The sequence below is a fragment of the Amaranthus tricolor genome, chromosome 9, assembly GCF_026212465.1.
Source record: "Amaranthus tricolor cultivar Red isolate AtriRed21 chromosome 9, ASM2621246v1, whole genome shotgun sequence".
NCBI lineage: Eukaryota > Viridiplantae > Streptophyta > Magnoliopsida > Caryophyllales > Amaranthaceae > Amaranthus > Amaranthus tricolor.
The window spans coordinates 26,562,251-26,578,453 of NC_080055.1; the positions used below are offsets into that span (position 1 = coordinate 26,562,251).

The 16,203-nt window shown below is 32.4% G+C and overlaps 2 protein-coding genes across 4 annotated transcripts; one reads left to right on the forward strand and one right to left on the reverse strand.

Annotated features, from left to right (window-relative positions):
* The first annotated feature begins 1,178 nt into the window (after window positions 1-1,178).
* On the forward strand, window positions 1,179-4,666 carry LOC130823633 (S-type anion channel SLAH1-like). Its single transcript, XM_057688337.1, has 2 exons — window positions 1,179-2,214; window positions 4,221-4,666. Exons 1-2 carry the CDS (start codon window positions 1,270-1,272, stop codon window positions 4,476-4,478), a joined length of 1,203 nt encoding a protein of 400 aa, XP_057544320.1. The 5' UTR covers window positions 1,179-1,269; the 3' UTR covers window positions 4,479-4,666.
* LOC130823631 (uncharacterized) lies at window positions 4,044-15,298 on the reverse strand. Of its 3 annotated transcripts, none has more exons than XM_057688334.1 (14): window positions 15,025-15,298; window positions 14,805-14,940; window positions 14,589-14,710; window positions 14,222-14,260; window positions 13,979-14,071; window positions 13,787-13,903; window positions 11,699-11,794; window positions 9,564-9,677; window positions 8,318-8,371; window positions 7,102-7,149; window positions 6,298-6,448; window positions 5,752-5,917; window positions 5,135-5,204; window positions 4,044-5,021 (listed from the first exon to the last, which is right to left on the reverse strand). In XM_057688334.1, the coding sequence occupies exons 2-14, from the start codon at window positions 14,878-14,880 to the stop codon at window positions 4,764-4,766; spliced, it is 1,404 nt and encodes a 467-aa protein (XP_057544317.1). In that variant the 5' UTR covers window positions 14,881-14,940; window positions 15,025-15,298; the 3' UTR covers window positions 4,044-4,763. The 3 variants fall into 3 exon arrangements, with proteins under 3 accessions (XP_057544317.1, XP_057544318.1, XP_057544319.1); XM_057688336.1 differs by having other exon boundaries at window positions 4,576-5,021; window positions 14,805-14,851; XM_057688335.1 differs by lacking the exon at window positions 11,699-11,794 and having other exon boundaries at window positions 4,574-5,021.
* Window positions 15,299-16,203: the final 905 nt, after the last annotated feature.

Consider the following 16,203-nt stretch of genomic DNA (forward strand, 5'->3'; position numbering starts at 1 on the left):
ATGAAAATATCTCCATCACTTATTATTTTTTACTTCACATTTTATTTCTCTTTTAATATTATCGACACACTAAAAATAGTCCCACAATATCTTAATTTTTGGGTAAAGTTGTTTTTGCTGCGATCTAAAAGGAACGTAGTAGTCCAATAAGTGTAGCCCAGCCCGGCCATTTTGTCAGCCGCCACTAATACACCAAGAAAGCATGCGAACAACAATGTATGTAGACTGTCGAGCAGCTTAAAGCCTACCAATAACCAGTAAACGTTTGATGTATTCTGTCTTTATTCTTCCAACTTGCATAACAATTCTCATGCTTAAAAACTTATAGAAAGTAAGTCTATCCTATTTTGGTTTTTTCTACATATATTAATATTCATATTACTATAACCATCGAAATAAATCTAATAAAATTTAATTTATTAGATGATTGTTAAAATATATAATATAATAAACTTTTGGAATTGAGTTAGTTCTTTGACATGGTATCAAAAGCTAACGTGACAAGAGTTCACAAGTTCGAATCTCAACCACTTCTCATTTAAAGTGGAATTTTCAATGCCTATGCTCATCCACACTTCTAGCCCAATAGGCTCCTGTATGAGTTGGCGTGTTAGAATATATAACATATCATGGGGCCTCAACCATCAGCTTAAACTTTTGGTTGAGTTAGTTCCTTGTCATAGTATTAGAAACCAACGTGACAAGAGATCACGGGTTTAAATCTCAACCACCCCTCAAATTTAAGTGGAATATTACACACTAGATATGGGGAGGGCCTGTGCTGCATTGATACCATGTCAAGGAACTATTTCAACTAAAAGCTTAAAATGATGGTTAAGGCACTAGGATCTGTTATATACTCTAACACGCCCCCTCACACGAGAGCCCATTGGGCTAAAAATGTAGATACAACATTTCTATGTACATTTATGTTATTTTTAAATCATACAAAATACGTGTATGGGTATTTTGACCTAAAGAGATGACTACACAATAAAATAAATTGATTGTGTACAAAATTAAAATACTTATATTTATACCTGGGACTCAACCTTTATCATGGTGGGTAGATGACCCAAGTGGATCAAGCTTACCACTCACATAAGTGAGTGGGATCCATTGAAAGAAAAAACTCACACTATATATACTACCTTGTAAGAACCTAACATATTACATGCCCAAGAAACATGCATTAAATATACTCAAACATTTACAAACCCAAGCATATATAACCACCAAATACTCCATATCAAATTATCAATAGCAATAATGGATTCCATATCAAATCCTCAACCTATTATACAAGTAATTATAGTAGAACCAAAGTCATTACCAAGCAATATAAACAATAACACTCAAACCAACAATCCCATTAACATTTATGAACATTTCACAAACACAATATTATCCAAATTCCATGGAGGGTATTTTAGAATATGTTTTTCATTAAGTGCTCAAGCATTACTATGGAAAACCCTAATACAATTCATCAAAAACAACCATTATCACCATCATGATCATCATCATGATGATTATTTCCCATATGATCATCATCCACAACATTATTTTAATCTCCATATACTACCATCCTTAGCTTGTACACTCTTATGGTCAATATCTTTAGGGATACTACTCTCATTTTCTATTCTTTATACCCTTAAATGTTTTTACCACTACCCCAAAGTTAAAGATGAATTTTTACACCATGTGGGTGTTAACTACCTCTTTGCTCCATGGATTTCTTCCCTTTTACTTCTCCAAACTTCACCATTTATTCTTCCATGGAAAAACAACAATATTTATACACATATACTCTTTTGGGTGTTTGTAATTCCAATTATAATCTTAGATATTAAGATTTATGGACAATATTTTACAAAAGGGCAAAGATTTTTGTCTAGGGTTGCAAACCCTACATGTCAATTATCAGTTATAGCAAATTTAGTTGCTTCAAAAGTTGGTATTGAATTGGGATGGTTTGAGATTGGATTGTGTTTGTTTTCATTAGCTATGGTTCATTATTTGGTGTTGTTTATAACACTTTATCAAAGATTTCCATGTAGTGATGGTGTTTCAATGAGATTAAGGCCAGTTTTCTTCTTGTTTATAGCTACTCCAAGTATGGCTAGCTTAGTTATGGCTTCCATTAATGGTGGATTTGGTGAAGGTTCTAAGATGCTTTTCTTTCTATCCATCTTTCTATTCATGTCCTTGGTGAGCACCTTGCATACTTTTTCCTCTCACTTTTGAATTTTCAATTTTTTTTAGTAATTTGAATACTTATGTGAGGTTGTTTAAGGTTATGTACATATAATTTTAAGCTCATCTAAACAAAAGTCAATAACTATTTAATCTCATTGCGATGATGAAATGTTCTGTTTTTTGTTTTAAGAGTTTAAAAATTTTTTTACATATAATTTGGATAGGGTTATAAAATTATAACTTTTTCATTTCCATATTTAGAAAACATGAGCAATTTTAATGGCAATATGAAACCTTAAACATGTATAGTATATACTTAGAAATATATCTAACATATTAGAGTATGACTGTATGAGTTAGCTAGTATAGATTATATTATAGAACCATCAATCTAAGTTTTACTTTTTAATTTGATTGAATTAGTTATTTGACAATTAGCCCTACTAATAAATTAGTATGATGGATATTTATTTATTGCTCCACATAATTTTTTCAGGTCGTTTTATTCAATAATTATTATGTTTAAGTTTTACTATTCTTGTTACTATTTTATGGATTATATATTTGTCAACAATTAAATGTGACATGTTTTTCGTAATAAATAAATTTATAGAAGAAATATTGTGTAATTTTTTATTATTTATCTATTTTGATTACGATGTAGACTGAGGTAAGTAGTGGGCTGGATGAGAATTAAAATCTGAACATTGCCTGAAAAAGTGATATTAGCTCCAATCAAGACGAACTCATTTTTTCGTTGTGTAATTTTGGAAGATTGTAGAAGTAATAAATAAGAAAATCAATAAAAAAAAAAAAAAAAAAAAAAACATAACTATGACTTAGATTCCTTTTACAGTCAAAATTGGCAAAACTAAAAAAAATATCAAGTTGATGGTTTTATTTGGACTAGATTAAGTCTATTTTATGGTAAAAGAGAAAAAAAAAGAGTAGTCCAATGTCTTGGTAAAAGTTTTTAGAAAAAAAGTTGTACGATGTTCGTGGAAATTGCATGAAAGCATGGAAAGTATGAGGCCGACGTCCTGGAAATTTATTTTAGAAATCAACTTAAGTCTATAAAAGCTTGCTAGCTTTCCACCATTATTCAACTTGTTCAAAATTTACCATTCTTAACTCAACCTACATGGGACCATCCACTAATATATATATATATATATATATATATATATATATATATATATATATATATATATATATATATATATATATATATAAAGTGAGAACTATTCTTATATAAAAACTGTGAAAAATAATTTATATAACAAAAAAGTATTACTTTTCTATTACAAAGATGTTACTTTTAGGAATAAAAAAGTTACTTTTATTTTAAAAAGGAAGGTACTTTTCATTAATAAAGCATTGCTTTCAGAAAAAAAATTTGAATAAAAGTCACAAAAAGGTGTTACTTTTCAAAAAAATATGTTACTTTGAAGTTTTTTTAAAAGTAATACTTTTTTGCTAAAAAGTAGCATCTTTTTTTAAAAAAATAATATTTTTTTGAAAAAAAGTAACACATTTTCTGTAAAAAATAACACGTTTTTACAGGTAGACTAATTCTCATGGTTCTCATATAAGCTTCGTTCTCACTGAAACTTGAGCATATATATATATATTACTTTTAGAAAAAAGAAAATTTTAAAAAAATTGAACAAAATTGACAAAAATGTTTTGCTTTTTTAAAAATGGTGTTACTTGTTGAAAAAAAACATGTTACTTTTACATAAAAAAAAAGATATTTTAAACAAAATATTACTTTTCAAATTTTTTCCAAAAAAATAATTTTTAAAAGAAATTAAATGTTTTTTTACCAAAATGAGATTACTCTGTACGCGAATCATTACCCTTTCTATTTATCTAACTGTTGAGATTATTATTCTCCCGATTCTCATATAACATTATATATTACTTTGTAAACATTTTTGTGAACAAAAATTTACACTAGAAAATTTACCATTATGATTTTTCATGTGTATGGATTAACCGTGTTTATGTGATTGCAGGTATGTCGACCAACATTATTCAAGAAGTCGATGAGAAAGTTCAACATAGCATGGTGGGCGTACTCGTTTCCTCTCACAATACTGGCACTGGCGTCAATCGACTATGCCCAACAACTCGACAACGGTTTGGCTCAGACGCTTGCTCTTGTGCTATCAACGTTGTCTATATTGGTCACCTTGGCTTTGATTGTCCTTACTACTTTCAAAATCAACACACTCTTCCTTCGTACTCAAACAACCGATACCTTTACTAGCTAGAAAATGTATTCTTGGTTCTTTCATATTATTGGCGGATACACCTAACTTTCCCGCCATTCTTTCTTTCATTCAATTTCGCTTTTCCTTATCGCATTTCTTACTAGCAAGTAATGTATAACTTCCTTGTACAGAACAAATGTATTTAGCATAATCTCATTTAATAAAGAATGGGTCAAAACTCGGTTCAATATACACCTCTAGGCTCTGGGGATTAGGGAAAACTGTACCGAAAAGTCGCATAAGCATGGCTATAGAATGCGAATTTTCGGGATAGTCACTTATAAATTATACACTATGGTTTGCAGAGTCTAGTAAATTAGCATCCTCACTTGAATCGTCGCTTTCCGATAACTGAATGTGTGACTTTGCATTCATTTTATTCCACTCGTTTTCCACACGAAAGAAAACCCATTGAAAACGGCGGAAGATCTCCAGAGCAGTAATAGTAAAAACAGTAAGGTAATTATGTCGGAGATGAGCAGATAGTTTGTACGTCCAAGTACATCGAAGAATCAAATTGCTTCCAATCACCCAGCAATAAACCTAAATCGATGAAACATTGATAGAATCAATCAAATTTACTGTACCATGCTACTAAAATGAACATGTATTACAAGAAATCGGGAAGGAAAGAACAGCTTTGAAAGAGCAGTTACCCATTTCCGTCCATAAAGAAGGTACGAGCAAATATGAGGTTTCCCAAACTTGAATATCCGGGTGAAACAACTGCATACATCCAAAAAAAGGAATATTTATAAGAACGTTGATCTTATTATATCAAAGGATCAGCTTCATTACACGAATTAATGGCCCGTTTGGTTAGTGATACTAAATGGCGGTAATGAAAATGATTTATAGCGTAAAATTTCATCAAAAGTTCCATATCATTCCCATATCATTCCCATGGTAATGAAACCTTGATCACCAAATAGTTTTTTTGTTTACAAATTTTCATTATCACCTAATACCACCTCTCCAAATGGTAATGTATTGGAATGAATTTTATAAGGAAAATGAGATGATTGAAGTTGGACAAGCTTGACCATCAAGGTAACAAAGAGATTTTTCAACCAAAATTACACTGGTTTTTCATTCTCATTACCACCGTTTATTACCACCTACCAAAGGGGCCGTAATAGTATTTGAATGAGTGCACAACTGTGTTCGAAATTAGAGTTGTAGCAACGGGATCATAAAGGAAAAAAGAAGCTACATAAATAAAGCACGATGTGGATCAGTGGATTCTATTGAAACTGTAGTCAAGTACACATACCTCATATCCCAATCTCGCGTAATATCCCAGTAAAAAGAATACATGGAGTTCAATAAACTTGACATCAACCAGAGTGGCCTATAAAAATTTGTCCACTTATCTGGGAATACATGGTATTTGAGCGCTGAAAGGAAAATAACTGGTATTGCAGTTGAATATTTTAGAGCTGAAAAAAACACAATAGAATGAAGTTATCATAATGTGGAATTCAAGAGACGAATAACAATACAATTATCGCGTGAGCGGAAGGCTCTCGATGGCTGTCAAGCTGTGTGCAGCCTCACCAATAAAGCATTGCGAAATGGATTTTCGAACAAGGACGACTAAGAGCTGAATTTTTGAACAATTAAGCAATGAGAAACAAAAGGGCAGATATTATTACAATGTTAAAACTGAAAAGGCAAAGCAGAGACAACTCCCACTCAATATCGAAATTCACAAACTTCTTTGAATGAATTATTCTACAAGTACATCAGCTTACAATAATTTCATCTCCATTAAAGAAATACTTTTAGGATGCTATGCATCTAAAGACCACAATCTTACCATTAAGGAGACTTGACTTTTCTCCGCTGTCCTTGTATTGCCTAAGACATTGGAAGAGTCGGAAAATATAAGGTAGTACCAGAACCACCGGAATAGCAACAGAATGACTGCCACATACAGAATCAGCCTCAAACCACGCAATAGTAGCAACCTACACCAATATTGAAAAAACGCAAGTAAATAAGAAATATTTTGTTATTGCTAGCCAAAGAACAAAGACTAAAGAGTAAAGACATATGGCTGCTGCTGGCAGCTACTGTCAAACCCTAAACAACAAAAATTTCTGTAAGTGTTGATCGCTACTTGAAACAATTACCCAAATATAAGAATACAAACTTGAAAGTTGAAACCATATCAAGCTTAGAGCATAGGAAACTAAAGTATCACCCTCATGTAGATCAATTTATATCAATAAGTGTCCGACATACTAGAATAAGATGTCAATATTATGGGAAGAGATCATCTAAAAGTATAATAACGTTGGAGACAAACCCTAAACACAATTTGCTCCAAGTTTTGCATTCAATTATGGTAGTGAAACAAAATTAAAAAAAATTGTTCAGACTTGCTTTTGAGCAGCAAGGTGCTATAATATCCAAACTTAAAAGCCCGAATCAGCAAGTTGGTAATAAATAAAACTTCAAAGAATTTTTGTCACTATCCAGATTCCAGTAGCATATGGCTTTCCATTTCTCACAATTTCTTGGTTGTAAGCCGTGTGCCAGTTTGAGATAAATTCTCATCTTCCATTTTTAATGACACTACAAGGAGGGCGGGAGAACATAGGGGAGAAAGAAAACCAACCTGACGATGTACCATGCGGCACACAGAACGCTCCAAGTCTGACAATACCTTCACAAAAAAAAAAGGGAAATGCAAAATTGGAAGTAGCAATGATAGAACATAGAATAATTAGGACTTAATTCACCATAATGCTTAATTATTTGAAGATATTTGTAAATCTTTTATGAACTAAAATACAACTGTACACCATAAAATAAAATTTTAAAAAATCTACCAATCTAAAAAATATTGTTCCCATATATATTTTTATAGCAGATTCTCTACTTCAAGACTTGATAGAGAACAGTTATTACACCCTCTGTTGCCTACTGATTTTCCAAGTTACTATTCATTTGGGCAAATTGTTATTACTTTAAGAGAAAAAGTGAGAGGTAGAAATGGCGATAAAGGTGGACGTTTTGGGGAAAGAGTATGAAAAATTAGGACAAAGTGTAATTGAAAAAGAAATAAGAACAGACTAAAACAGAAATATGGAAGATCAATTACGAACAGAAAGAGTAAATTTTAGGAAAAAGAGGCTAAAGTAGCCAAAACAAGGAGCTCAAATGTCACTCACCTTCCCCCAACCCCAAAAACTAAGATAGAGAAACATGAAAAACAACCAGGGAACAGATTTTCAGTACCTAGCCTGAGCAGCAACTGGCATTTAATCACTACAGCAGCAGAATAGTCCCATATTCTAGACAAAACGGCTCAATACTTCAAATTTCAATGGTTCGGAGATTGGCACCTCTATTTAAAGCTCTATGAATTATCACTAAAACCCTGGATCTGAAGATTGTTCATGGCACTTCTTGTAATAAAATCATAGCAACTGATTCACTCTTCAGTAAGGTCGTAAACATAGAAGCTCAGGGATTAAGAGTTTCAGACATCAGCTCTGGGCTCTCTGGCTCTAGAGGGTTTTTGATTGTGCACCTAGAGTGATGATATTCTGTCTAACAGCAAATTACAGGCAGCCTGGATGGTTTTGTGGGGGTATACTGCTATATAAGTTTGGTACTACGCCCCTATGTAAAATGCTTAGCTTCCATCAGTCTTAACTGTTATTAGAACATAAGTTAAATCCAGCTTGGTTTTGAAAAGTATAATTATTTAAAAATCCAATCAACAGATATGTTAAATAAGCAGAGCAGAGACCAAAAACTATTTGTGCTTTTTTTCTGAAGAGCCATAAATGGAATTCGAATAAAATATAATCAAAAGGCAAAGATACCTTGGACATGGACGTCAAGATATCAGCCAAGAAGAAGTCAGAAAATGATATTGCCTGCATTAAAGACCAGTTAGGTTTTAGAAAAAGAAAAACAGTGCAGTTAGTTCTACCATGCTTGATACACCAGCATACAGAAACAACAATACTGGAGAAAATATTTCATTGCACCAAGCCACCAACTGTCCATACCATACTGAAGTTATCCTGCCACCCCCTTTAAAAACTTTAGAGAAATCCATCAACCATTACACGGAAAGTTGGGTGAGGGGACTGAACAATCTTAAAACGTGAACCAACAATTCTGGAAGATTTTTGGGGTATGGGTGTGTAGATGCACGTGTTGTATTCAACAATAGTTGCTCTATTGTTTCTGCTGCAGAAGCTGAGAAATGTTCTCTACCATGATGTGTGTGTCCTTTCAGTCAGTATAAATAAACTAATGAGCACTAATTTTGCCATTTCGCTCTTTCCTTGAAATTATGAATATTCTCGGCAAAACAATTGTGGTAATTGATTATAACCAACAAACTTGAGGCTTCAATGTGCAACCATTTTAATGTTCGATCCAAAAAGGAAGGAAACAAATGGTAATGATGTGGTTGGTAGTCTAAGAGTAAACTCCAAAACCACAAATGATGACATCAAGGATGATATGGTCAATGAAGCCAAACATATTACATGTGTTGCTTGATCTTTTCCAGCAGCATATACCAAGATAACACTTTATTGTCGAAGAGTATTGAGTAGCAATGTTTTGGTTTTTCTCCATCAATGACCATAATGAAAAACACAACTTTTGTTGCGATTGTGGTTATTGGTCACGGTGATGTAGTAACGAGGGTGATGCAATTGTCGTTATGGAAAATATCGGCTGAAATCAAGAAACATCCCAGAATCCACGTAATTTGTGTTCTTTTACACCTTTACGTAGGGGTAGTAGCGAATGTATAAATTGAACACCTTCAAGACTCGGCCGATGCAACATAATGTGGCCTTGCTTATGCAATATATGTTGTGACTTGCGACACAAAAAAATTTCATGTTACAACGAGAACATAAGGAGGTAAACGATCTTCCAAGACACTATAGGATATATAGTTATTAGTTTCATTGATGATTCTTCTTTGAGGACAATTATTTATTACATCAGAAAAAAAAGGGGGTGGCGGGAAAAAGAACAGGCGTAGACTAGTGAGCACAAACAACATTAATCAATTAATTGCATGAAGCAGCAGGAGTCTTTTACCTGCAGGGGAAGAACTATTCTCCAAAGAGTTCTCAACAGGTAGTACCGTGAAGATAAATAGAAAATATCAAAGGGGGATATTAATATCATTATAACAGCAATGTACAAAAGAACCTGCATAAGTGATGTAAAACAAATGTCAGTGGCTGATCAATTTCAAGTATTAAGATGTCACCTCGCCATGGCCAGACAGCAAACAAAATACACAAGAACTTGACTTAAACCAAACAAATATGACAAGCACTCAGATAAGAGCAGAGGTTATAAAATGATGAACCCAGCATAAGCTTGAACATGATTCAACCTTGGACCCATTGAAAAAGATGTTCACTAAAGCTGATACAAGGAGATGAACGATACCAGATTACCAAATAAATACACAGTAGACAGAACAAAATATGTACTTTTCCTGGTGCGCCTAAATCTGTATACATAATTGTTATTGTCAAATCTAAATCTCTAAGGGACTAAAGTAGTTTATTTTAGCTATTTAATGGGAGAGAATCAAGCTTTGCAAATGCTTGATCATCTATCTTCAATTGCTGTAAGTGCAATATACTTATGTTAACATCATCTTCCTCATTTCATCATATTCTAACTATGTCGATTCTTAACAGAAGCAAAAAAATAAAAATTACAGTCACAGACCACAGGTCACCACAAATGCAATAAGATCGTAACGATAGATTTGTAACAGCATTCAAAAAAGGAAAAAGTATCTGATTTAAAGTTTCCTCCACTTTAGTTTGCGGCTCTGATCAGCAATCCTAAAAAATTATTTTGAGGTTGAGATGTTAAAGAAAGTCATTTGTTATACTTAAGGTGTTCATAAAGGGGTAGTAGCAACTCCAATGTGTTATTTAAAATGATGAAAACAACATCCAGTGAGAAATCAGCATTCAGCACACTGCATATGTTTCTTCGGTGAAACCTAGCTGGAGGATTGAAGCCAGAGATGTATGTTTGTAGAGCTCAAAGATAAGCCAACATGAACTATGTGGTTATCCAGATATAATGACAGTTTCAACAAATCAAATCTTCCGAGAGGCAATTTCTGAAGTAGACATTACATTCCCACAAAAGCATAGTGGGCAGTTAACTGCTCATAATCATCAGAAGTCTATTCTTTTTTTTTTTTACCGAAGGGTTCACCATAAGTAGAAACAGATAGAAGTACAGCACTACAAGAACCAGGAGTTCTCTAAATAAATTCAGTGGAAATATTAAGTGCTGGTCAAGCGTTACATCACATCCAAAAAAAAAACTTGCTCAAAGAAAAACTCAGTCAGAAAGTAGCAGCAGAGATACCAAAGATTCATCACTTTATCCCAAAAAAATAAAAATACCACTAGACATTTCTCAAATAAAAAAAGAACAGCCTACCTACCTGATTTCCAATCGATATAAAGCATAGTGTTTTATTTGAAGGAGAGACAAAGCATAGTTAACAAGTCATGAATAGAAAAAAGAATATTTCAGTCTTAGAATCTACCAGTTAAATAAGTATATAGTTGAGACACGAGATAGCCCATTCTTTTAAAACAACATTCTTAAGGCCTTTTATAAGACAGCATTTACAAGATCTAGGATGGTCAAAGAGAAAAGCAATTGACATAGAAATGGATGTTTTACTTTGTCGCTGTAGCAAGTACACAGCTCCATCATCAGTCACTAGCAGTATATATAGATGAATAATAGAAACATATACACAATACTGTCGCATTAAACAAAAACAGAATTAAAACATATACAAGGAAAATAGTCAATCTTCCAATCCACATACATATATGAGCTGAAATGCAGAATAGAAATTTTTTTTTCCATTTTTTTATTTATTTGATTTTTATATTTGATCAAGTAACGAAAAGAACATATGAGAACACCAAGGGGATATTGTAAAATAACGGCTAGAAAAACATAAAAGTTTCTAGTCATAAACTTCAGAAATGTATCCACAAGAGAAAGTTAAGTCAACCCATGCTCACAAGCTAAAACTTAACTCCAACAATAAAAAATTACATGACATAAATATATTCATGTATATTTAAAATTATTGTTAAAAATTATTGAAGCATTTCAAAAGATATTAAAAGCAGTTGAACGAAAATGTCAAGAACTGGAAGTATCTATTACACAGGTTGAGATGCTGCTAATGACACTTCGCCATCTGAATACAGATAAAGATATGCCGTCATACTCGTCGGAACTATAATAGTCATCCAGGTGGCGCACTGCAACCAAAATGTAACAGAGAATTTAATCAATATTAATAATTTCCCCACAGCAGAGGAAATGGAGAAGCAAAACGCAAGGGTTTTCTTTCGAGCCTTAAGAAAAAAATCTCTACAAATGGGGAGAACAATGGGAGGCAAATGGTAGCATAAGACTATAATATGTTAATGTACGATTTTATCCTCCTGGTGTACGGGTAGTTGCCACTATCTTATATAAAAATTTTCTCTTCTTTTCTATTCTCCTCTAATATTACTTTTTCTTTCTAAAGTTTTAATCTTCATTTTCCCTATGATTTACATATAACACTAGATAATGAATCCCATTGGTTGGAACTAAGCACTCAGATTATTCTGTTCTCACAAAAGTTATTATAGCCTCTGATTTATCTTTTAAAGTTTCTCATGTTAACCAAATTTGGACTTCACTGTACAACAAATAAGCAACTACATCATTCTATCATGATATCATAGTTGCTCCGTCTTTTTCCATTTTCTCATCCTCAACCTCATCATTAATCTTAAAAGGCGGAAGGCACCCTAAGGCAATAATAGTCACCACGCCTAGGTGAAGGTCGTACTTGGTAGCTCATGGCTGTGCGGCGCTCCAAAACACATAGAAAAAAAAAAAAGAAAACTCCCCAAAAAAAAGCACAAAGAGAAGAGAGAAAAATATACATGGTGGATGTGGCCCATCAAACAGCTTTCTACCAAGCCTAAGACCAAAGCACACTTGTGTTTAAGCGCCATAAGGCGCTCACCAGGAATGATCTCACCTAGACCTAACCCCTATGCCATCGCCCAGTTAACACTCTCTCCTCGCATTCCTTTTCCTTCTTGAATTCATATCCAAGCAAGTTATTATTGTTGTTGCTTTATGTTTTGATTGGTATAAATTTTGCTATATCTCACGCTGATTTATCTTGGTGCATATAGCATCACATATTATGGATAAGGCTTTAGCATTGTTGTTTGACTAATATTGTGAATTGATGATATTCAATTATGAATTGATTGAGTAAATTATAGTTCCTTCAACATATCTTGGCTTACCAAATAAAAAGGAAAGCAAAGTCTTTATTCAAAACAAGATTTGTAAACTTAATTGCAGTCACAATAGCAATTATGATAAGAGAACCACCATTGCAAGCAAAAAAATAATTTTCGATTATCATAGACAAAAGGTGGTTTCAAGGAAATAATGTATCCAAGATTTAATACCACGATTTGGAATCGTATATATTTGAAGCCAAGTGGCAAGTGTCACATCAACAACACCACATGAAATTGAATCCCATTGCACTAGTGACCATAGCGTAAAAATATGGTTTCAATTATTGTTTTCTTTGTTGTCTTATCTGAATAGAGTGGTATTGCGACCCTCAGCCAAATTTTTAAGGCTATATATTCATGCTTATTATAGAAATTCACATTTGGGTCAATACAGTAAAATAAGTTCTGGATAAGGTCCACTAAGTTCAAATAAGTTCACATAAGGTTCACTAAGTTCATATAAGGTTTAATAGGTTCAAGTAAGTTTAATAAGTTTAGATAAAGTCCAATGAGTTCAAATAAGTTCATATGAAAGCTAACAAGGCAGATCTCTCTCAGATATTTCACTTCAAAAAAAATAAATTTTGATCAGGGCCCTAAGTTTGGTAAGGTTTGTTAAGCATTTGTATCATATAATAAACCGCAAATATTCTATACGGTATTCCCTCTATCCCATGAAAATGCAAATGGCAACAGCAACCATTGCACAATTATTAAGATAATGGTGGGAACATCTAAATTATGCGGAGAATATAAAAAATGGAGAATATATCTGGTGGGAATTAAAGAAAGTGGTGGAGATATTACCCAAAATGGAAATGTTGCATAGGAAAAGGGACGTACTAAAATAGAAATGTCGGCAAACTCATGAGGACGGAGGCAGTAATATAGATTAAAGTGCATTTTCAAACAATAAAAAGAAGAAAACTTGTTTATTACCTTCCATATTTCCCAGTGAGTAAGATGAGTTTGATCAATGTCAAAAATCTTTGCATAATTCACGTTAGCCTGAGAAAAGACCCATAGATTTATCCCCCAAAGCCAAACCATCAAAGTCTGCAACAACAAATAAAGCATTAGCTTACCAAATTCAGTAAATACAAAGATCAAACATAACTAAAATATACTGACCACAAGTAGAAGAGGGTTGTAGTACAGAAAAGCCTCATACAAGAAGAGATCTCTTAGATCAGCGCTCATTCGCATTACAGAATGCCATCCAATCTAGTAGTCATAAGATTATGTCCAGCATAAGTTCAATGTCAATCAGAACTGCAATACTTTCTTGTTACAAAAACACCAGAACCAACGCAAAGCAGGATCATAAAACAATACTCCTAATTTAAAAAGAACAAGAGAAACTGAGAAACTGACCTTGCAACAGCAAAACCCCCAGATAAAAAACAGCAGCACCTATATAAATCAATCAAGTCAGGTCATTGAAGACATTGTATACAAGGGGCAAACATCTTTGACTACAGGGAGCATCGTCCCCCCCACATTCACACACACAAACTTTTTTCCTAAAATAATACTCCTTATAGAGACACCTTTTAAAATCATATAATAAAGGCTTTGTTGTAAATTTGAACTTGAGCTTTCATAACTGAAATGTCAAGAGTTCAAACGTTTCTCCCGTGTATTTTAATCCAGGTTTATGATCCAAACCTTTGCCCCGTATTTTTTACATCCAAATTCGCCACTAATTACATAAAATAAAGAGAAAAAAAATGAAAAGCACCTTAAATCTCCACAAGAAAGTGGGTGATGGCATCATGACAGTGCTGCTCAAAGGGGATGTTAGACTAATACCCTTCATTTCATTAGACACGGAAGGATGTAGAACTTCTTCACTGCTTTCACCTAATCATGCAACTCTGTATCAGATATAGACAGATAGATGCATGCATACAAAATGAGTGCAATTGAGTTTAACAATAATTTAAAGAAAATTTACCAGTTTCAACAAAAACAGGTCTACTTCCAGATTTCCGGAGATGGGGACTATTAGCATTCACAAGTCCCCCAAACATAGAGATTGAATTAGCAATTCTTATACGATGATTTAATTGCACTAACCCTTGAACCTAAACCTACATTTTCAATCGATAAAATAATCGGGACAAAAATTGAAACTCAAAACTGAGAAATTAACAATTGAATTTTTTAGTAATTACCTTTTTTGCTTCTAAATCAGCTGATCAGAAACAAATGAAACGATTAATTAACCATCATCGGTCAAATTTTAGGGTTTAGCAGATCGCAATAAGTGAAATTGAGATGATTGTGATCCGATTAATAGGGGAAGGAAAAAAGAAAGGAGAAGTAAAAGAGGGAGAACTAATTGAATTAGATCTCGTCAACAATGGCTATTAGCTTCTAGTTTAAGACAATGGAGGCCAACTGAAACTCAGCCTTCACCATATTTCATGTTGCCAAATTTTATTGAATACAAAATTTCTCCCTTCCAATTTAATTTGTAACGTTTGTTTTTTCATGCTAATAATTACACTAATTCAATCCTTAATAATTCTAATTTATTTATCTATATTTATACAATATACTAATACAGAAATAATTCGGATACATATCGATTTTATCGTAAAAAAATTTCCGCTCTTTTCAAGTTCCAATTAGCCAAAAAAAATTTAGCATATCATATAATATCTTTCTGATTAGATAAGTTTAATTAATTAGTTACAAAATATTTTAAAACTATACCTTATTTACTACTTTTCTACCATATATAATCAATTAAGATATTTAGTATCTTTTAATTACAATGGATAATTATCAGATGAAATATTAGTTATTTTTGTAAAAAATATACTTTAAATTAAATAACTTTGAACATTTATAGTTACAATATGATTAAGGAGTTATATAATAACTTAATTACATATATATGATTATAAATTTTAAATTAAATAATTCATAAATCATGCTTGGCACGGGAATCTATCTAGTTATGTATAATAAAAAAAACTCATAAAAATGTGATATTAATAATCTTTGCAATGAAACAAATCAAATAAGATCTCACTTGACTATATTTTAACCTATAGATTAAAAACTAATCACAAATTAAGAGTAATGAATGAATAGTACCATTTTAATGTTGCAACCAATTTGGAACGGGGATATAATAAATTTTGAATTTTTGCCCAAACTAATTATTTTGTACTAGTATAAATATCGTCTACTGCACAAGTGATTAATATCGAGATATATTTGAATAGGACTATAATTGTAAGAGAGTGATAATAGTATATATTATGTTTTTATTATTATTATTATTATAAAAGTTATACAATAAAATTATATTGATTTTTATTAACTTTTATATATATTATAAA